At 41.0% G+C, this 15,699-nt stretch overlaps 1 protein-coding gene across 1 annotated transcript in view; it reads left to right on the forward strand.

The window, feature by feature from the left end:
- MYT1L (myelin transcription factor 1 like) overlaps window positions 1–15,699 on the forward strand; it is a 1,346,830-nt gene that overhangs the window by 1,252,717 nt on the left and 78,414 nt on the right. Inside the window, exon 16 of the mRNA XM_078647878.1 lies at window positions 2,903–2,971. Coding sequence (XP_078504004.1) covers window positions 2,903–2,971 — 69 coding nt within the window. The remainder of the gene's footprint in view (window positions 1–2,902; window positions 2,972–15,699) is intronic.

Here is a 15,699-nt window from a genome sequence, read left to right on the forward strand (position 1 = left end):
CTCCTTAAGGTATAGGAAATGTTTGGAACCCTAAGTGACCTGGATGCTGTATTTGTATGAATTGATTTCTATTACCAAATAATGTGATGCCCTTTAACCCTATAATCACTGATTGAAAAATGGAACAATTGTATTTTTTAACTTGTATATATATTGTTTGCCCTGTTTTTTATTGATGAAATGTAACTTTTATGGTTTTCTATTATGTGAACTGAATAAAGTTTAATGAAATGAAATGACTGACTGAAAATGTCCAGATGGGACAGAGTTGTCATGTTCGATAGTTGCCAAAAACTATTCTCTCCTTGATAAAAGGAGTTTTAAGTGGCACTGTGAGCTAGCTGGTATACAGGCGAACATACCCGGTGGGGGTGTCTGGAATCAGTCTGGACACCAATCCCACAGTCTATGATGTCTAAACACGGAGATTCTATATCGGTTTATATGAACTACATCCCACTGGAATAAACAGGAACAGAATGTGATCATGAAACTGAAAGTCTGTAAAGGGAAACCATAACTTAACACAAGTACTACAACATAATGCCACAAGGGAAATGATAGAGACAGTATCATACATTAAAGCTTGTATGCTCTTTGGATAGAGAGCTCTCCGTGAGCTGAAAGTAACTAACAAGAAAGCAAGGAACAGATTCATTTCATAAAGTTTGGGAGGTACCAAGCAGTTCCTAGGGAGAAATGGCACTGGGTGGATCTCTGTACAAGAGGTACAAGGTTTCAGAAACACATAGATACCCTCGGAAACAATGATAATCAAGAGTATTTTATAAACATAAAACAGGATAACAGGGGACAGAACAAGGAATGCTAAAACAGAAACTGGGCTCAGGGTAAAGCAGGACTACAAATCAAGGGTAGGAGCAGGACTGCAATACACAGAATACTGAAAACAGGAATAGGAGCACTCAAGACACTCTAACTAGGCAGAGAAAAATGCAGACAAACAGAGGCACAGAACAAAAGGCAAGCAGTCTGCAAACATAAGGACAGTTCAGGACTGGTCCACACAAGATTCAGAGTAAGGCAATCACAGGCACAAAGAGGCAATATAAACAAGGTAAGAAACACACATAACTAGTCAGAACAGGAAAATTGAATCAAATAACAATAGAAACAGACATCAAAGACGAAATTCAGAGGCAGGATCACAACAGAGCACAAGGAGTCTCAAGACAATGTCACTTGTGAGCTACCGCACAGTGAGCGCTCTGGGCTGATAAAGGTGAAAGTTCAGGGAGCACAAGTACCAAGAGAGAGCCAGGTGCAAGGAACTGGTGCAAGGAAACAGGTAACGGCCAAAGAAGGGAAGGCCAAACTGTGATGTGAATAGGGAAAGACTAGCAACAACAAGAGGGACAGGACAGCAAGCAGGAAAGCTAGGAACAGACTACAGATTGGAGCAAGAGAGTTAAAAGTCCAGAAGACAGGTAAACAAGGGTCAGAAAGGTTGTGGGATTCAGGAATCAAGAGAGGGAATAGAGGACCACCACCAGGGCGTAAGTTTGGAGACAGAAAGGTCTACAAGGAACATGATGCATCAGGGTGATGGCTAAGAAGCCCTAATTGGGGTGGGATGTGGACCTGGGAATGCAGTGTGTTGTAAGACGTTCTGTCATATTCTGGTGTACCATCTGACACCACAGGGCCCTCATGAGTGCCACCTGATGGCAGAATCGCAAAAACCTGACAGTTGAAGTGCAAAAATATGTACCAGTCAAATAACAATGTAAAGTGTCTATGGTAGTTAAAATAAATGTAATCCAATAACATCTTTGTTTGTACCAACTGTAGTAGAAAACACATTTTCCAACATTTATTTCTAAAGTGAAAATCCCCAAACAATTTTTAGCCATTAAAAGATTACATGTTCCAAAAACTTTACACGGGAAATCAACTGTCTTAATAGTCATGTAGTCTCTTCAATGTGAATTTAACTCACTGCACACATTTAGGCCCCTGCATCCTGGTTTTGGCAGACTATCTAAATGATATGCTTGAAAGGTGTCCATGGTGCCGATTTCGAGAGAGTGATATGCAATATATTACCTTTTTTGAGAGAGGGGGAAGGGCATTATGATCCACCCGAGGCTATGCCTCTTGTGAGGCACAGTCCTTTTAAGCTCTCAGCAATGGTTGCCTTTCTGTTTCTCCTTCTAGAAGAAACGTACACTTCCCTGGTTTGACAAAAAGTGTGTGTTAGTTCATAGACTAGATGAACATATTACAGGGTATAAAAGAAGGGGATGACTCAAAAGAATGGCCTTGTAGGAGTGGAAGTGCGGCAGGGAAGCAGAACAGGACGTAAATCAAATAATTGAAAGAGTGCTATGGTATTTACTTCTAGAACAGCGCTCTGTCTACACTCCATTTATTTTTCGTATTGGGTGGATTTTAGTTTTTTTAGAGTAGTAATTCTAACCTCCTTTGGTTGTTTGAAATTGCTGTCAAAATTAAACCTTCATGCATTTTGAGAACTCTTTCAACTTTTACAGCTTGCTTCTCATAGTATTGTATACTGTGTCGAAATATATATTCTATCTGTGCAAGGCATTCTTGGTTGTTCAGGATATCACTCTATCTATAACAAAACGAATTCCCCACCACTGGAAAATGTCACCACTCTTAATGCTTAAAGAATCTAATCCAAATATTACTTTAGAGTTCAATGTCTCAAATTGTAGTGAAATACACGTAAATAGAGAATTACACGCAAATATATTCCTTTACATAACTAACATGAATATTAATACAAACTATTGTTACACTACTTTCCAGAATTAAGTTTACATGTTTACATGTGTTATGGGAATGTTTTTTTTGGTTGAGAGAACTTAGCTTATTGATGCAACCACTCTCTTGTAACTCTTGACATGTCTTACAGTCTTTCTAGCTGCCCACTGGTGGACAAAAGCATACGAAACATGATGGCCACCAGCTCACAAGAATTGAAGTAAGATATGAAGAAAATATTTTCCTCATAATGGGTCATTTAGAATGGGCAATAAAAAGGGATCACTGTAAGAAGTAATGTTGAGTAAGTGGTGGTAAAATATCAAAGAATCCCAATGGCCTTAACACAAAGTGCACCTGTACATGTCTTATTATGACAACTAAACAGTTTATTGCATGCAATGACTTTATGTGTTGTACTATGTTACATTTTATGTAAATGTATCTTATGTTATGTAGGACCTATAAAGTGCAAAATGGTACGGATTGACATTTTGTAGTGCTCAACTTTATTTGGGTCTGATTAACAAAGGCAGTGTTTTAGCAAAAGGATTGTGCCAGCTAAATTGTCTAATTTATGTAAATGCAAAATTCACACTATTTAAATGCAAATCTCAGCTCTGCCTATGATACACATGCATTGGGGCAAATTGTGCATGGTTTCCCCAGACAGGCACATTCAGTGGCAGTACAACCTAATAAACAGTTAGAAATCCATACTGTATACGCAACAAGGTAATTACACAAACAGGCAAGTCAACTGACGGGGTTCCATGAAAAGAAGTCAAACAATTTGCCACAGGTTGTTCTATAAACTGCTCAACCAATAGGTAAAACCTGGCTATAATGGACAGTAAAAAAAAACAATGACTGCTCACACCATGAGCAAAAACCTCCCTGGTGAGGGAAGTCAAAAGTTTTCCATTATTCAGCAGCAAGCGCCCGCCTTGAGAGTTTGCTTTAGAAAATTCTAAAACTTTCTAAAAGTTTGGCGGAGGGTCATCCTGCTTGAGAGAGCCATCTGTCAAACTTTTACAACACTGACAGGAGTCGCTGTGATGGTGGTTCCTGACAATGTTAAAAGAGTTGGTGGACATCTCTAACTTTGGTGGTTGGCATGTCCATCAGAACGACATTGTATTTTGCGCTGTCTCTCCACAAATTCATCAATGGTTTCACCAATTTTTGGTATTCTTGACTGAAAATGTATCTTTTGCAATCAGCATTTGCTACTGGATTGAATTTGAGATTCAGCATTTATTCAATCTGACAATATGTGATTTCATTGTCAGTTTGAGGCATTTTTATATGACTTCTTTCACACCATCACCAGCAAGATTTTTTAGATACTTGATAATCATTTTGTTATCAGTCTCCTAAAGTGCATCGATGAAATCATTGAATGGCTATATACAAGCAGTCCATCTATCACCAATATTTTGCTTTTTGATGGTATCACAAGGTGATGGTGGTTTTAGGAATGCAGTAAAGTTGTAGACCGGTGTGGAAACTGCCATCGCTGGTGGACCACTTTGACTTTGTGTAGTAAACTGATTGGTGAGACCGTGTGATGTGCTTGCCTCTAACTCATCTTTAATGATAGCTGAAAACGTGACTTTCTTCGCTGCCATCAAAAAAAATTCACTATTCTGAAAGTTGCTCTTGGCTCTTTATTCGTTGAAGACCTTTGAAGTTGTTCTGAGTCCCACTTGGCAACATTGTGAATGAACCACTCTAGGTATGGATGGTTCCGTAAACACAACCCCAAAGACTTCTCTTTGAGACAACTTCACTGAGAGCTGTGGTACGATCACTCTCCTCAGTGTCATCACTGAGTCATTTTTTTTCTTCTTTTCTAAATGTCCATTTTCACCTGGTTGATCTCTGCATTTCTCTGCTCTGTTCGCACATTTATTTTGCAAGTTAGGATTATCAGTGGCTGAGCTTTGTAAACAAGGTTGAATCCACTTTCAGTGTTAACACTCCGTATAATATACAACTTTATCTTGCATGGCAGAGCAGTACTTTTATGTATGGCCTGACCAATAGGTTCTCGACCATCAATGTGTAAATTGTTTGCAATGCTTTTGTGGTCTTCACCTACTTTACAGCAGCTGGAGGTGCACTTTGACTCCACATTTATGAAGCATCAATTCTATTCTTTGAAAGCGACACACATGGCATGCACAAGTAATTTACTTGGACCAAGGCAAAGTCTCTGGGAGAGAGCGACCATTATTGGCGTTACCCACCCTCTATCTCGGCGCCATTTGTAGCATCCTCCCCAGCTTGGGTACCAACCAATGGCTACGCCAAACACAGAGCTTAGTATTATACGTCTCTTTATTCTGCCGCTTGTAACTGCAAACGCAACATTCTAAAACAAGCTTTCATGGCATTAGGCTCTAACACCTATGTCACAGCTCTACGGAGTCCATTATGATCCAAATTGTCTGTAATAAAACATCACAAAACACTACATCTTGAAGATTGTAAGACAAATATCTCTTCAATCAATGTGTATTCCTAGGGTTTTTGACAAAGCACTTTAGTGTTTGACATTCGTAAAGGCCCATTACATCCCGTTTATAACATTGTTGTGGTAAATAAAAGTCATACTCATGGTATTTTGAGTTTGAGCATTGGAACAGTGTCAGATTATGGTCTCTGTTCCTTGATGCGCAGGCCTTCCTTTTGGGTGTATTTCTTGATGCTCACCCTTGCCGCTCATTTTGCTGCCCTCCTGTGTAATTCAACATGCTTTGGTCCGGTAGCAATCCCCCTCCAGATCAGGAGCCATCCCTTCTTCCTCTTCAACCTCCTGGTTCTCTGGACTGGAGCCAGGTGGTGAGGAACCTGACCCTCACTGGAGCTGCTTGCCTGCCGTCCTCTCACCCTCACCATGCCATTCACTGCTGACACTCTCCACACTTCATCTACTGATGGCTCTTGGTGTGTTGGAGCTTAGCATGGTGAGATTCTTTTCAAGATCTACTGTTGATATTTTCAAGATCCACTTCTTGTAGCATGGATCGAGCCTAGCCTGTTGTCAATATCTACTGTTTGGTGTCCTACTGTTTTTATCAGTCCCTCCATTTTGGGGATCCTTCCTCTTCCCACATAAGAATGATCCCTTCATACAATGATGGCCCTTTCTCATCCCGCAAAATAGACAAAGGACTGATGGCAGCCCCTTTCATGAAAAGCATAGAGTGATTTCACTAATACAGCAAAATACACAAAGGACTGATGGCAAACCCTTTAATCGAAAGCATAGAAGGGCTTCACTAATACTATTACAGAACTGCATCTTCAATTAGTCAGCCATCTTTAAATGGTATTGAACCCCCCCATAATCCATAAAGGTTTCATTATTCACTTCTGATTCATTACACTCCAGTGCGAGCTTTAAGATCTGCTGATTCAGAATTGGCTATTGTTCCTCGCTTTAAGCGCAGTAGAGCTGGCGGACGCTCCTTCAAAGTCCGTGCGGCGGTGCTCTGGAACTCCCTCCCCCCAGCGATCCGCGCCCTTAGTGACCAGTGGTCCTTTCGCCGGGCAGTGAAAACTTTTTTATTCCCTTAGTTTATTTCCTATAGGGTGTTACGTTGTGTTGTGCTGCTACTTTGTCGTGGCGCCAGGACGCTCTTTCGCTGGAGCATCTGTGCGCCTAATAAGAATACATAACATAACATAACATAACATTATGTACCTCTACTAACTAGATTTGTATCTACAATTTGTCAGCCATCTTGGAATGGCTTCCAATCCCACCATAATCAATAAAGGTTTCAAGAGGTACCTATACTAAGTGTTTGCAGTGGAAACAGTGTATGACCTCAGGTATATAATCAGCTGATAGTCTCCATCTGGAAAGCCATACCTGGCAATATTCTTCGTGAATATCATCATTATATTGTATTTAATCCCACCATGATCCATAATGGATCCTTTAGGCACCGCTACTAACTATTCGCAGTGAAAGCATTGTATGACCTCAGGCACATAATCAGCTGATAGTCTTCAAATATCTGAAAATATTCTTCATGAATATCCAAATAATACCAAAGAGCTCTGCCCATGGTCATGTAAGTTCCTTTACGCACTTGTCCTCCATTAAAGCTCTCTTCATTTTTTACATAGTCTAATTTCACAAATATCCACCATGGCTCCAAATATCTTTAAAACTAGTGATAACTTTCTATCACTTGCAGGCCATAATGCATTCAAGATTAAATACTCCCCTATCAAAACATGCGACTAAAGATTTCAAACAGAAATTACTCAAACAGAACCCCTAAACGCACAAACCGAATACTTACTTTGGCACATCTAAAGGAATTGTGTTAGCAATTAATTCTTCTTCACCTCCAGTGCAATGGATAAGAACCATAACCTCTAAGCTCCGAGTTAACACCACAAACAAAAACTCTGCACGGTACTCGATTCTCCATAATACCCTCACTGCTTTTCAGTGCCAAAGTAACCATCTCCTTATATAACAATGGGAACATTCTCATACAATCATCTGATCGCAGTCTTGAACTATTCAACTAAACCTTTATGAAGATAAAAAATACTCTATCAAGCAATATCTCCACTACCCCTCTAAATCAACGTTCCTCCTCCCACACAGCAATTGTAACACCTGCTTCAACCAGTCCCAATGTCACAGCATCTCCTTTGCTCCTCCGGGACCATTCCCCTATTTTCAACAGAGGAACCATCGTTGCTGGCTCTAATCCAGGTTTTCTAAATGATATCTCTTGCCCCTTTAGAGAAGGCCACTCTTCCGACTCACCCTCTCCCCCAGTTCATGAGAGCATTGGACATTATGCTTGAGAATCATTTCCCACAGCAACACAACAAATGACAGGTCTAACAATTGCCTGCTTTCTAGAAAATGCACTTGAACTACCAAATAATCTGGTATCCACATTACGGCCCACTCAAGCACCACAACCCCCATCCTACCCACAGTGACAAACCAACAACGTAAAATACCCACAGATGACATTCATTTAAGTCAACTTTCTACCCCTCTGCCTAACATCACCACTATGTTAGCTCTCTATAACCTTCTTTCTCCAATCTCCAACCTCATTCCATCCTATACTTCCAACTGTTTTGTAGACAGCCCTTCCCTTGAGGACAAGCTCACCGATCTCAAACACAAACTGCAGTTAGTTAAACATGACCTACAGAGCTTTATACACATAACCATAAAGCTGGAGAAGCTTTGGAATCATCCCTGCCTGTCTGTTGATACTTACAGAACCGAGTCACATAGAAACTAATCCACCAACACTTTATAGATACTCCTTGCTTGAGTCCTCAAACACAAAGCTTCCACCCATCTTGCACTGGAGATCGAGACCCCTTCCCAAGTCCCACTCCAGACCCCAGAGGGTTACTGATGATCTTTCAAATGCTGGCAATCACTCCTTATTATTATCATATAACACCACACAAATAGTGTCTTTATCTTCACTGACTCATTCCAACCCACTAAGAGAACCCAGTATCAACGTTAGTACTATAAACAAGCATAATTTACTACAGGCCCCAGAACTTAGCAAGTGTGGGTAGTAACCAAATCACATATAAAATCTATGCTCCTTAACTGCAGATCAGCGGTAAAACATGCTGCTGACATTGCGGATCTCATATTCACACAAGACCTTGACCTCCTGATCTTAATAGAAATGTGGCTCAATGACACCTCTTTAACCATTCTGGATATTCTTGTGCCTTATAACTATGACATCACCAGATTAGATAGATTCGAAAGAACTGGTGGAGGTATTGCATGCATATAATGCACTATACTCACCCTAAAGCAGGCACAAATGGTCCATTGTTTCCTGTGATTAGCTCGGCATCAAGATGTGGAACACTGACAAGATGTTATGCAAACTTCACACGAATTACCGCCCCAGGGGAAATAACCTACCTTTCATTGAACAATTAATGGAAATTACCTCCTCTAACAAGGAACAACCCCCTAACCAGATCTTCCTTGGGGATTTCAACATTCACTGGAACAACCCATATGACCCCTTACACAACACTTTAAAGTCCTTCCTTCCTGATCTCAACCTTACCCAGTCTTATAATGGGCCAACCCATAGCAGATGTTCCATCCTTGATCTAATCATCACCAAGGAAATTGTCATAGAACTAGAATGCAGATCACCATGTGACAGGTCCAATCACTCTCAAGTCTCCTTATCCATCTTGGATAATGCACTGATTAGACAAGGCCAACCTCACAAAACCTAACATTGATCCAGAGACTTTAGAAAAATCAACATAGCCGATCTAATTTCCATGAGCAACAATCTCCTTCCTCCACCTCCAAACATGAAAAATGTAAATGACCTCACTGATCACTAAATCCATCCCCTGGTAGAGATACTTGATACACTTGTTCCAAAGCAGCTTTAGAGAATACCCTTAGACATCTAATCCCTGGTTCTGTGGTGACCTTAATGAGTTTAGGCAGAAGTCAATGCTTGGCGAGAGAGGATTATAATCCTCTCCTTCCACATTACACCTTCAGCACCTGAGATCAATGATACGTTGTTATCACAAGGTAATACGTAGTTCCAAAGCAAACTACTTTAGGACACAACTGGACAATGCCAAAAACAGACCCAAAAATCATTTTGAAATAATCCACCAGCAATCAAGCGGCAGATCTAACCAAGACCTTAAAGATAATATGACATTCCCGAGTGGTGAAGATTTCTCTGCTCATTTCACTGAAAAAAAGAGGAAGGTTGAATCAAATCTACTTCTTTCTCTCAATATCCACTAAGGCAGGACCAATTCAATTTCCTCCCTATGCCTCACAGGATGTTGTTCCCCCTCTCTGATGTTTTTTACATAAAATAATGCTGCATGGGCTAACTCCAGACTTTCTGACGTAGCTGAGATACTTAAAACACTAATAGCAATTAATCTGTCAACCAACTTCAAAGTTCTTCTACTCACCAAACTCATCAAAGAGCTTAGATCCTTATACAGCCAATATGGTCTAAGATTGTAAGGGCATCTCTCTCCCAGGGTATGATTCCTTGTTGCCTAAACATGGGCAAGTTACCCCAATCCCCAAAAAACAAATGTCGACTGGTCTGGCCTCAACAATTTCCACCCTATTACTAACACTATGACACTAGGAAAACATCTAGAGAAATATGTACACTTACAACTTTGCAACCACATCGAACAGTTTCAGCTCCTTGACCATTACAAATCTGGCTTCAAAACAGGCCATAGCACTGAAACGGCTTTAATATACATTATAGGTGATTCCTTGAGACTACTGGATCAGAACGAGCCCTGACTACTTATACTCCTTGATCTCTCCTGTGCATTTGATACTGTCAAACATGACCACATGTTAGATCTCTTGGAGAAAAGGATGGGTTTATTTGGTCCTGTCTTAAGTTGGTTTTCCCCATTCCTTTAAAATAGATCTCAAGGAATAAAAATCAATCAAACCCTGTCGGACATTATTCCAGTATCGACTGGAGTACCTAAAGGATCCACACTCTCACTGATGCTATTCAATTTGTTCCTGGAACCCCTTACCAAAATATTTACACACTCAAACATACAGTACTACATGTACATGGATGACATTCAATTATACTTGAAAAATTCCTCTGTTGAAGACATCAAAACTCTAAACTGCACCCTATTGAAAACCCAACAGTGGTTAACCCGCAATCACCTTATGCTAAATACACTCAAGGCGGAATTTCTCCTGATCACCCCCAGCAATCTCTCTACTCCCACAGATAAATGGCTCAAACAGTTTACACCACTCAACTGCACCCCACATGTTGTTGATTCTACTAGATCGTTAGGCATTTCATTGGACAAATTCCTGAATATGCAAGATCACATCAGTGCAACTACCAAAGGAGACAATTTCAATCTGAACACTCTAAGAAAAGTAAAACCCTTCTTCTCCCCAAATGACTTTTAGTTGGCAGTCCAATTCCTAGTCACTTCCCTCCTAGACTACGGAAGTGCCACCCTTGCAGTACTCCCAAAAGTTAGACTGGCTCTGTTAAGGGCCACACTAAACCCAGCTGCCAGACTCATCATGGGGTCCAGCAAACACAACCACATTAAACCGGTCCTGAAACATCTCAAATGGCTCCTATTAGAAGCTAAAGTTCAGTTTAAGATAGCCTGCATGACCCATAAGGCTCTTCATCACAACACTCCTGTCTACCTGACTAAACAACTTAAACTATCAGGAGAGGAATCACTCTCTAAGAAGCTCTAACTCTTTATAGTTGTAGCCAGAGAAGTTCAACTAAAAGAAAACTCATAACCGCTTCTTTTCTGGCCTGGCCCCCAGAATATGGAACGCAATTCCTCCTGAAACTAGATCTAGTCTTTTGACTACCTCCTTAAAAAAAGAATTTTAAAAGATGTTGCTGAATGGATAACTTCATTATTAGTTACTGATAAGGTTCATGAGTCATGATCTCGCTGTCAGACTACCCTTTCTACATGCATTTCTGTATCCTGTGTATTCTTAGTCATTTGTTTTTGTTCCATATATTTTGTGTCTGGCCTATTATTTTTGCTTTTGCTGATGCTACTTATTTGCTACTTGTACAACAAATGGCTTATGGTATCCTTATTTGTTTATCGCTATATTTTTCGTTTTTATTTTTTACCGTGATTAACTTGTTTTGCTATTTGTACAATGCTATGATACCTTGACGTGTCTAGTTCGTGCTATATAAAAATTCTTTAAAAATATGGTGGATGAGAACAGAAAAGGTGCCATAAGTACAGGTGGGAGAATAGTTATTGCTCTCGAAGCAGAGTTGCTTGTGCAGCAAGAGTACTATCTAGCCTAATTAATTATGTGGAGAAAGATCCATTGACAGGTAGCTATGAGCTGAGGATGCCTAACTAAGACACAATTTCCTTGTTTCTTCTGGTAATATCTTTTGAGAGTTTGAGTTGCACTAAGTCCTAACTGGTGTCGATATGTCCTAAGAAGGAGGGGTTTAACGGATTCGTACTTCCAATTACTTTTTTTTAAATCTCAGTAGTACCTCAAAGAAGCACATGGTGTTCAAAATCCTTTGCTTGGTCTATAATGGCTTTATGTTGACTTCAGACTTAGAGCCTCTTTTATGTTCTGGTAGTTAGGCAACCAATCCACTGTGTGATAGAGGGAACACCTACCCCACTTGGGTAATATGTAGTCCCATGTATTTTGACTATCTTGCAAATGCAGTGGGGCTTTTTGCCACCTTTCGGCAACATCTTAAACAGCAATTCAATAATGTCCATCTAGCATTTATGCACTGCCAATGTACCTCCAAACTGGAATAACATTTCCAGTATCCACACTAGAACGTTCCATGAGGTGTTAGGAGAAAACGTCAGTGCAAGGATTTCTGGGAAAAGGCTTTGGCCTTGGAACTAGTGCCAAACCCCACCCTGAATTGGGCAGCTAGTCCAATGCCATTTCAAGTAGTCATTTGCCCAAACTTGGCCATATTACAGAAGGGCGCTGGGGTGCAACAGGCATTTCTGCCCACGTTGCGCACCCCTGGGGCACTTTGGAATTTCAGAAGGGGCTGCAGATGCATCTGCGTCCTCTTCTGTAATACAGATAGCGCTGCCGCACATAAAGCTCCCGCGCTGTCACCAGAGGATGTTCCCTCATTTGCATGGTGGCATGGTCCCATGCAAATTAGGCAATCCCTTTGCCTCTGCACCCACGCTGCATTACAGACGCGGGTGCAGAGGCAAAGAAGCTGTCAGGAGGTGCACTGTCAGTGCGCCCCCTGATGGCAGCCCTCTAGAGGCGGCAGGCGAGTGCAGTCACTCACTTCACACAACTGCAAGAGGATCTCTAATCCCTCTTAAAAGTGCAGGCGGGTTGCCGCCTGCACTGCATAACATGGAGCGGCTTCAAGGCAGCCACTCCGTTTTTACATCAATGCGCTGCCCCTGGAGGCAGGGGAGGCAGCACATTCATCCTTTTAAATGAATTATAGGCTGCAGAAATGCCCACCCCTTCTTGCAAACTTTGATCAACCATGCACCTAACCTGGACCTCCATTGTTGCCTATATCCAGTGACTATGAACAGTGGTGGCTCCTCCACTAAGGCTGAGTAGCATCTCCCCACTGCTCAAAAGGAAAACTAAAATGAAAATAATGTATTGTTATTATCAATTTATTTTTCCTATTGCAGTCAGTGGTGGGGCGGGGTTGGACAGAGCAGGGGAGAAGTGGTTTACACTCCCTAAGTGAGCATGGCTGTTTAGCCGCCCTCTTGGGCCGGTCAAACAGTCATGCGCAGTTTGCATGTTCCCCACCAGGCTGCATTTCACAGCCTGGTGAGGATCATGCACAGACTCCCTGTCCCCGTCTGAGCGCCGAACCACAGCGCTCAGACCAATCAGCGCTGCATTGCAGGGTTGCGATTGGCTCAGGGGAGCCTGTGTGCCTGTTTGCTTCCTACTGCCAGCCGGGATTGCAGGAAGAAGGAAGATGAAGAGGACGAAAAAGAGGCGGCGGCTGGCCGTTCCAAGGTAAGTCGCACTATTATTTTTGATATTTTACAAAGGTGCCTAGAGACTGTGTAATTCTCCAAATTCCGGTTCTAAACACATCTTAAATGTTTTATCTCCTCCAAACAATTCTACCAACTTACTTGATGCTGTTGGGAAAATGCACTAGGTAACATTATTTTTCAGTCGGCTTAAAACGTTATCAAATACTGCAAGGGGAAGGAAAATAGCCTCGGAGGAATATATTAAACTGCGATTTATATCATGGAAATATAAATAGTGGTAATTATATTAACAGTATTTTAAGGAGAATTACTATAACATTGGTGAAATATGTAAATAAATAATGCTTTGAAGAGCTAAGCCTATGTATGGTGCGAGGAAAAGAGACGTTTTATACACATCTATCATTTCATAAACTGTGTGCAATGTTGCCCTCTCGTAAATACAACTTAGATATCATCCTTCATTACGTTTTAGCGGTTTAACGGAAGCCATTGGACAAGGAAGGCCTTAATATTCATTCTTCACAGCTGTTGGAGAATACCAAATACTATCCCTGCATTGGAAACTACTTGATATATTGAGAGAGCACAAGTTTGAGAAAAAATGTATAAGTACACCATATTTACAAGCACGTAGTTAGTTTAAACATGTTTTGCACACGAGTGTTTTATATCCAGGAGTGAAATATACAGAGTGTTTTATATTTAGTAGTGAAATGTATAGAATGTTAAGTAGAGTGACTATAATTATAACGGTGTGAGATTAATGTAGAAATGTTGGAATATATGTGAAAACCTCATGTTCTCATGTTAAAAGAATCATGTCCGAATTAAATGTAACTTTGAAAATCCAGTATTATGTGTAGGCCTTAGGGCAATTCACAGCAAACCTGAACGTGCTGCTAAAATAATGTGAGATAAGGTTGACGTGGTTCTTCCAAATGTACTATTGAACTTAGGGTTAAAAGTATATGCTTTATAGATGTGTTATTTTAGAAACGTATGCTAGTTAAGAATGTTTACTGTTTAAATCAAGTTAACGTTTTAAGAGTGCAGGGACCTGCTGCATGTAAATCAAGTAGGCCTGAGCAGATAATGTCATGTCGTTTAAATCGTCATGTGCTCGTTAGGAAAGAGGTCGAGAGGTGTCCAGCACAGAGCTTTGAGAGTGTTTTATGACTAAAGATATGGTGGAGTCTGGAATTTGAGGCCCACTGCAGGATGAGCTGTATGCAGGTGCGAGGGTCCTAATCAGCTCGAATGAAAGGGACTTTGTTCAGTGGCGCCTTGCGCAGGCCTGTAGGAGTTTCCAGGAATTTCAGGGGGTATCAGCGCACTGAAGAAGAAGCCTGGGAACCAAGGTCAACTATAACGAGGGTCTTCAAGAGTACCATCATGGAGTTTGCCGCGCAAAGATGTACCACGTGAGGGGCGTCCTAAGGGGCGTTTCTATTGAAAATGTGATTTGGTATTAGGGAAAGAGACCCGGGAGGAGAGCAGAGCAGATGATTTTGGGAGCCTAAGGAAGCGGATGGGTAGGCAGATAGGCTGATCAGGAGAGACCCATTATCAGAGAAGAGACAAAGAGAAGTGCGTGATCTTCTTATGAAGTCACCACGGCTGACACCTAGAGGGTTAAGATCTTGCTAAGTAGGGATGTCATTTAAAATAGTGTAGGGACAGACTAACCTTAATTTTCTTTTCTGTAATGACTTTGAGATTGCAACTTATATCTATTTTGACAACCCTTATGGTTTTTGAGCTTGTACTTATTATTTTGTTCTTCAGACTTAGATTATTCAAGAAGTTCATGTTTATAGTGATACCAATTTACCTTTTGAATCTCATTTTGAGAAGTTTGTATCTTCAGTTATCTTTGACTTTATATTAAATCTTTAAAACTAAAATTTGGTTGGTGGTCATTTAGAGTGTTGTAAGTTCTTAAATTGATTGACTTATTGCGAGATTACCTTTTACTCAACGACAGGTACCAACGATTCAGTCGACATAGTTTGGGATTTGGTAAGATAATTAGTAGCCAGTAATCCCGCGTTAGCAGTTGGTAGCAGAGGATGGTTATCTTCTTGAGGAAGGTAATCTAGAGAGGTTAGTTTACCCCAAGGCCCGAGACGCCGAGAGACGAGCAGCGGAAGAATCGTGTGCCGAAAGGTGCAGACGGTGCGAGAAAAGCAGCAGTATCGGAGAGTGAGTATAAAAAGGGTCATGCGTGAACAGATTGCGGTGTTTTGTGTTGTATTTGTATTGTAATGTCTTGCGGAGTTGAATGCCTGTAGTGTGAATGAGAGAAGGTTGTGAGCGCGCGCAACCTGGTAAACTGGTAACCTGGTAAACGGGTTAACTGGTGAAATCTTAAGTTCAGGC

Source organism: Lissotriton helveticus, chromosome 6, assembly GCF_964261635.1.
Source record: "Lissotriton helveticus chromosome 6, aLisHel1.1, whole genome shotgun sequence".
In the NCBI taxonomy this organism is placed as follows: Eukaryota; Metazoa; Chordata; class Amphibia; order Caudata; family Salamandridae; genus Lissotriton; species Lissotriton helveticus.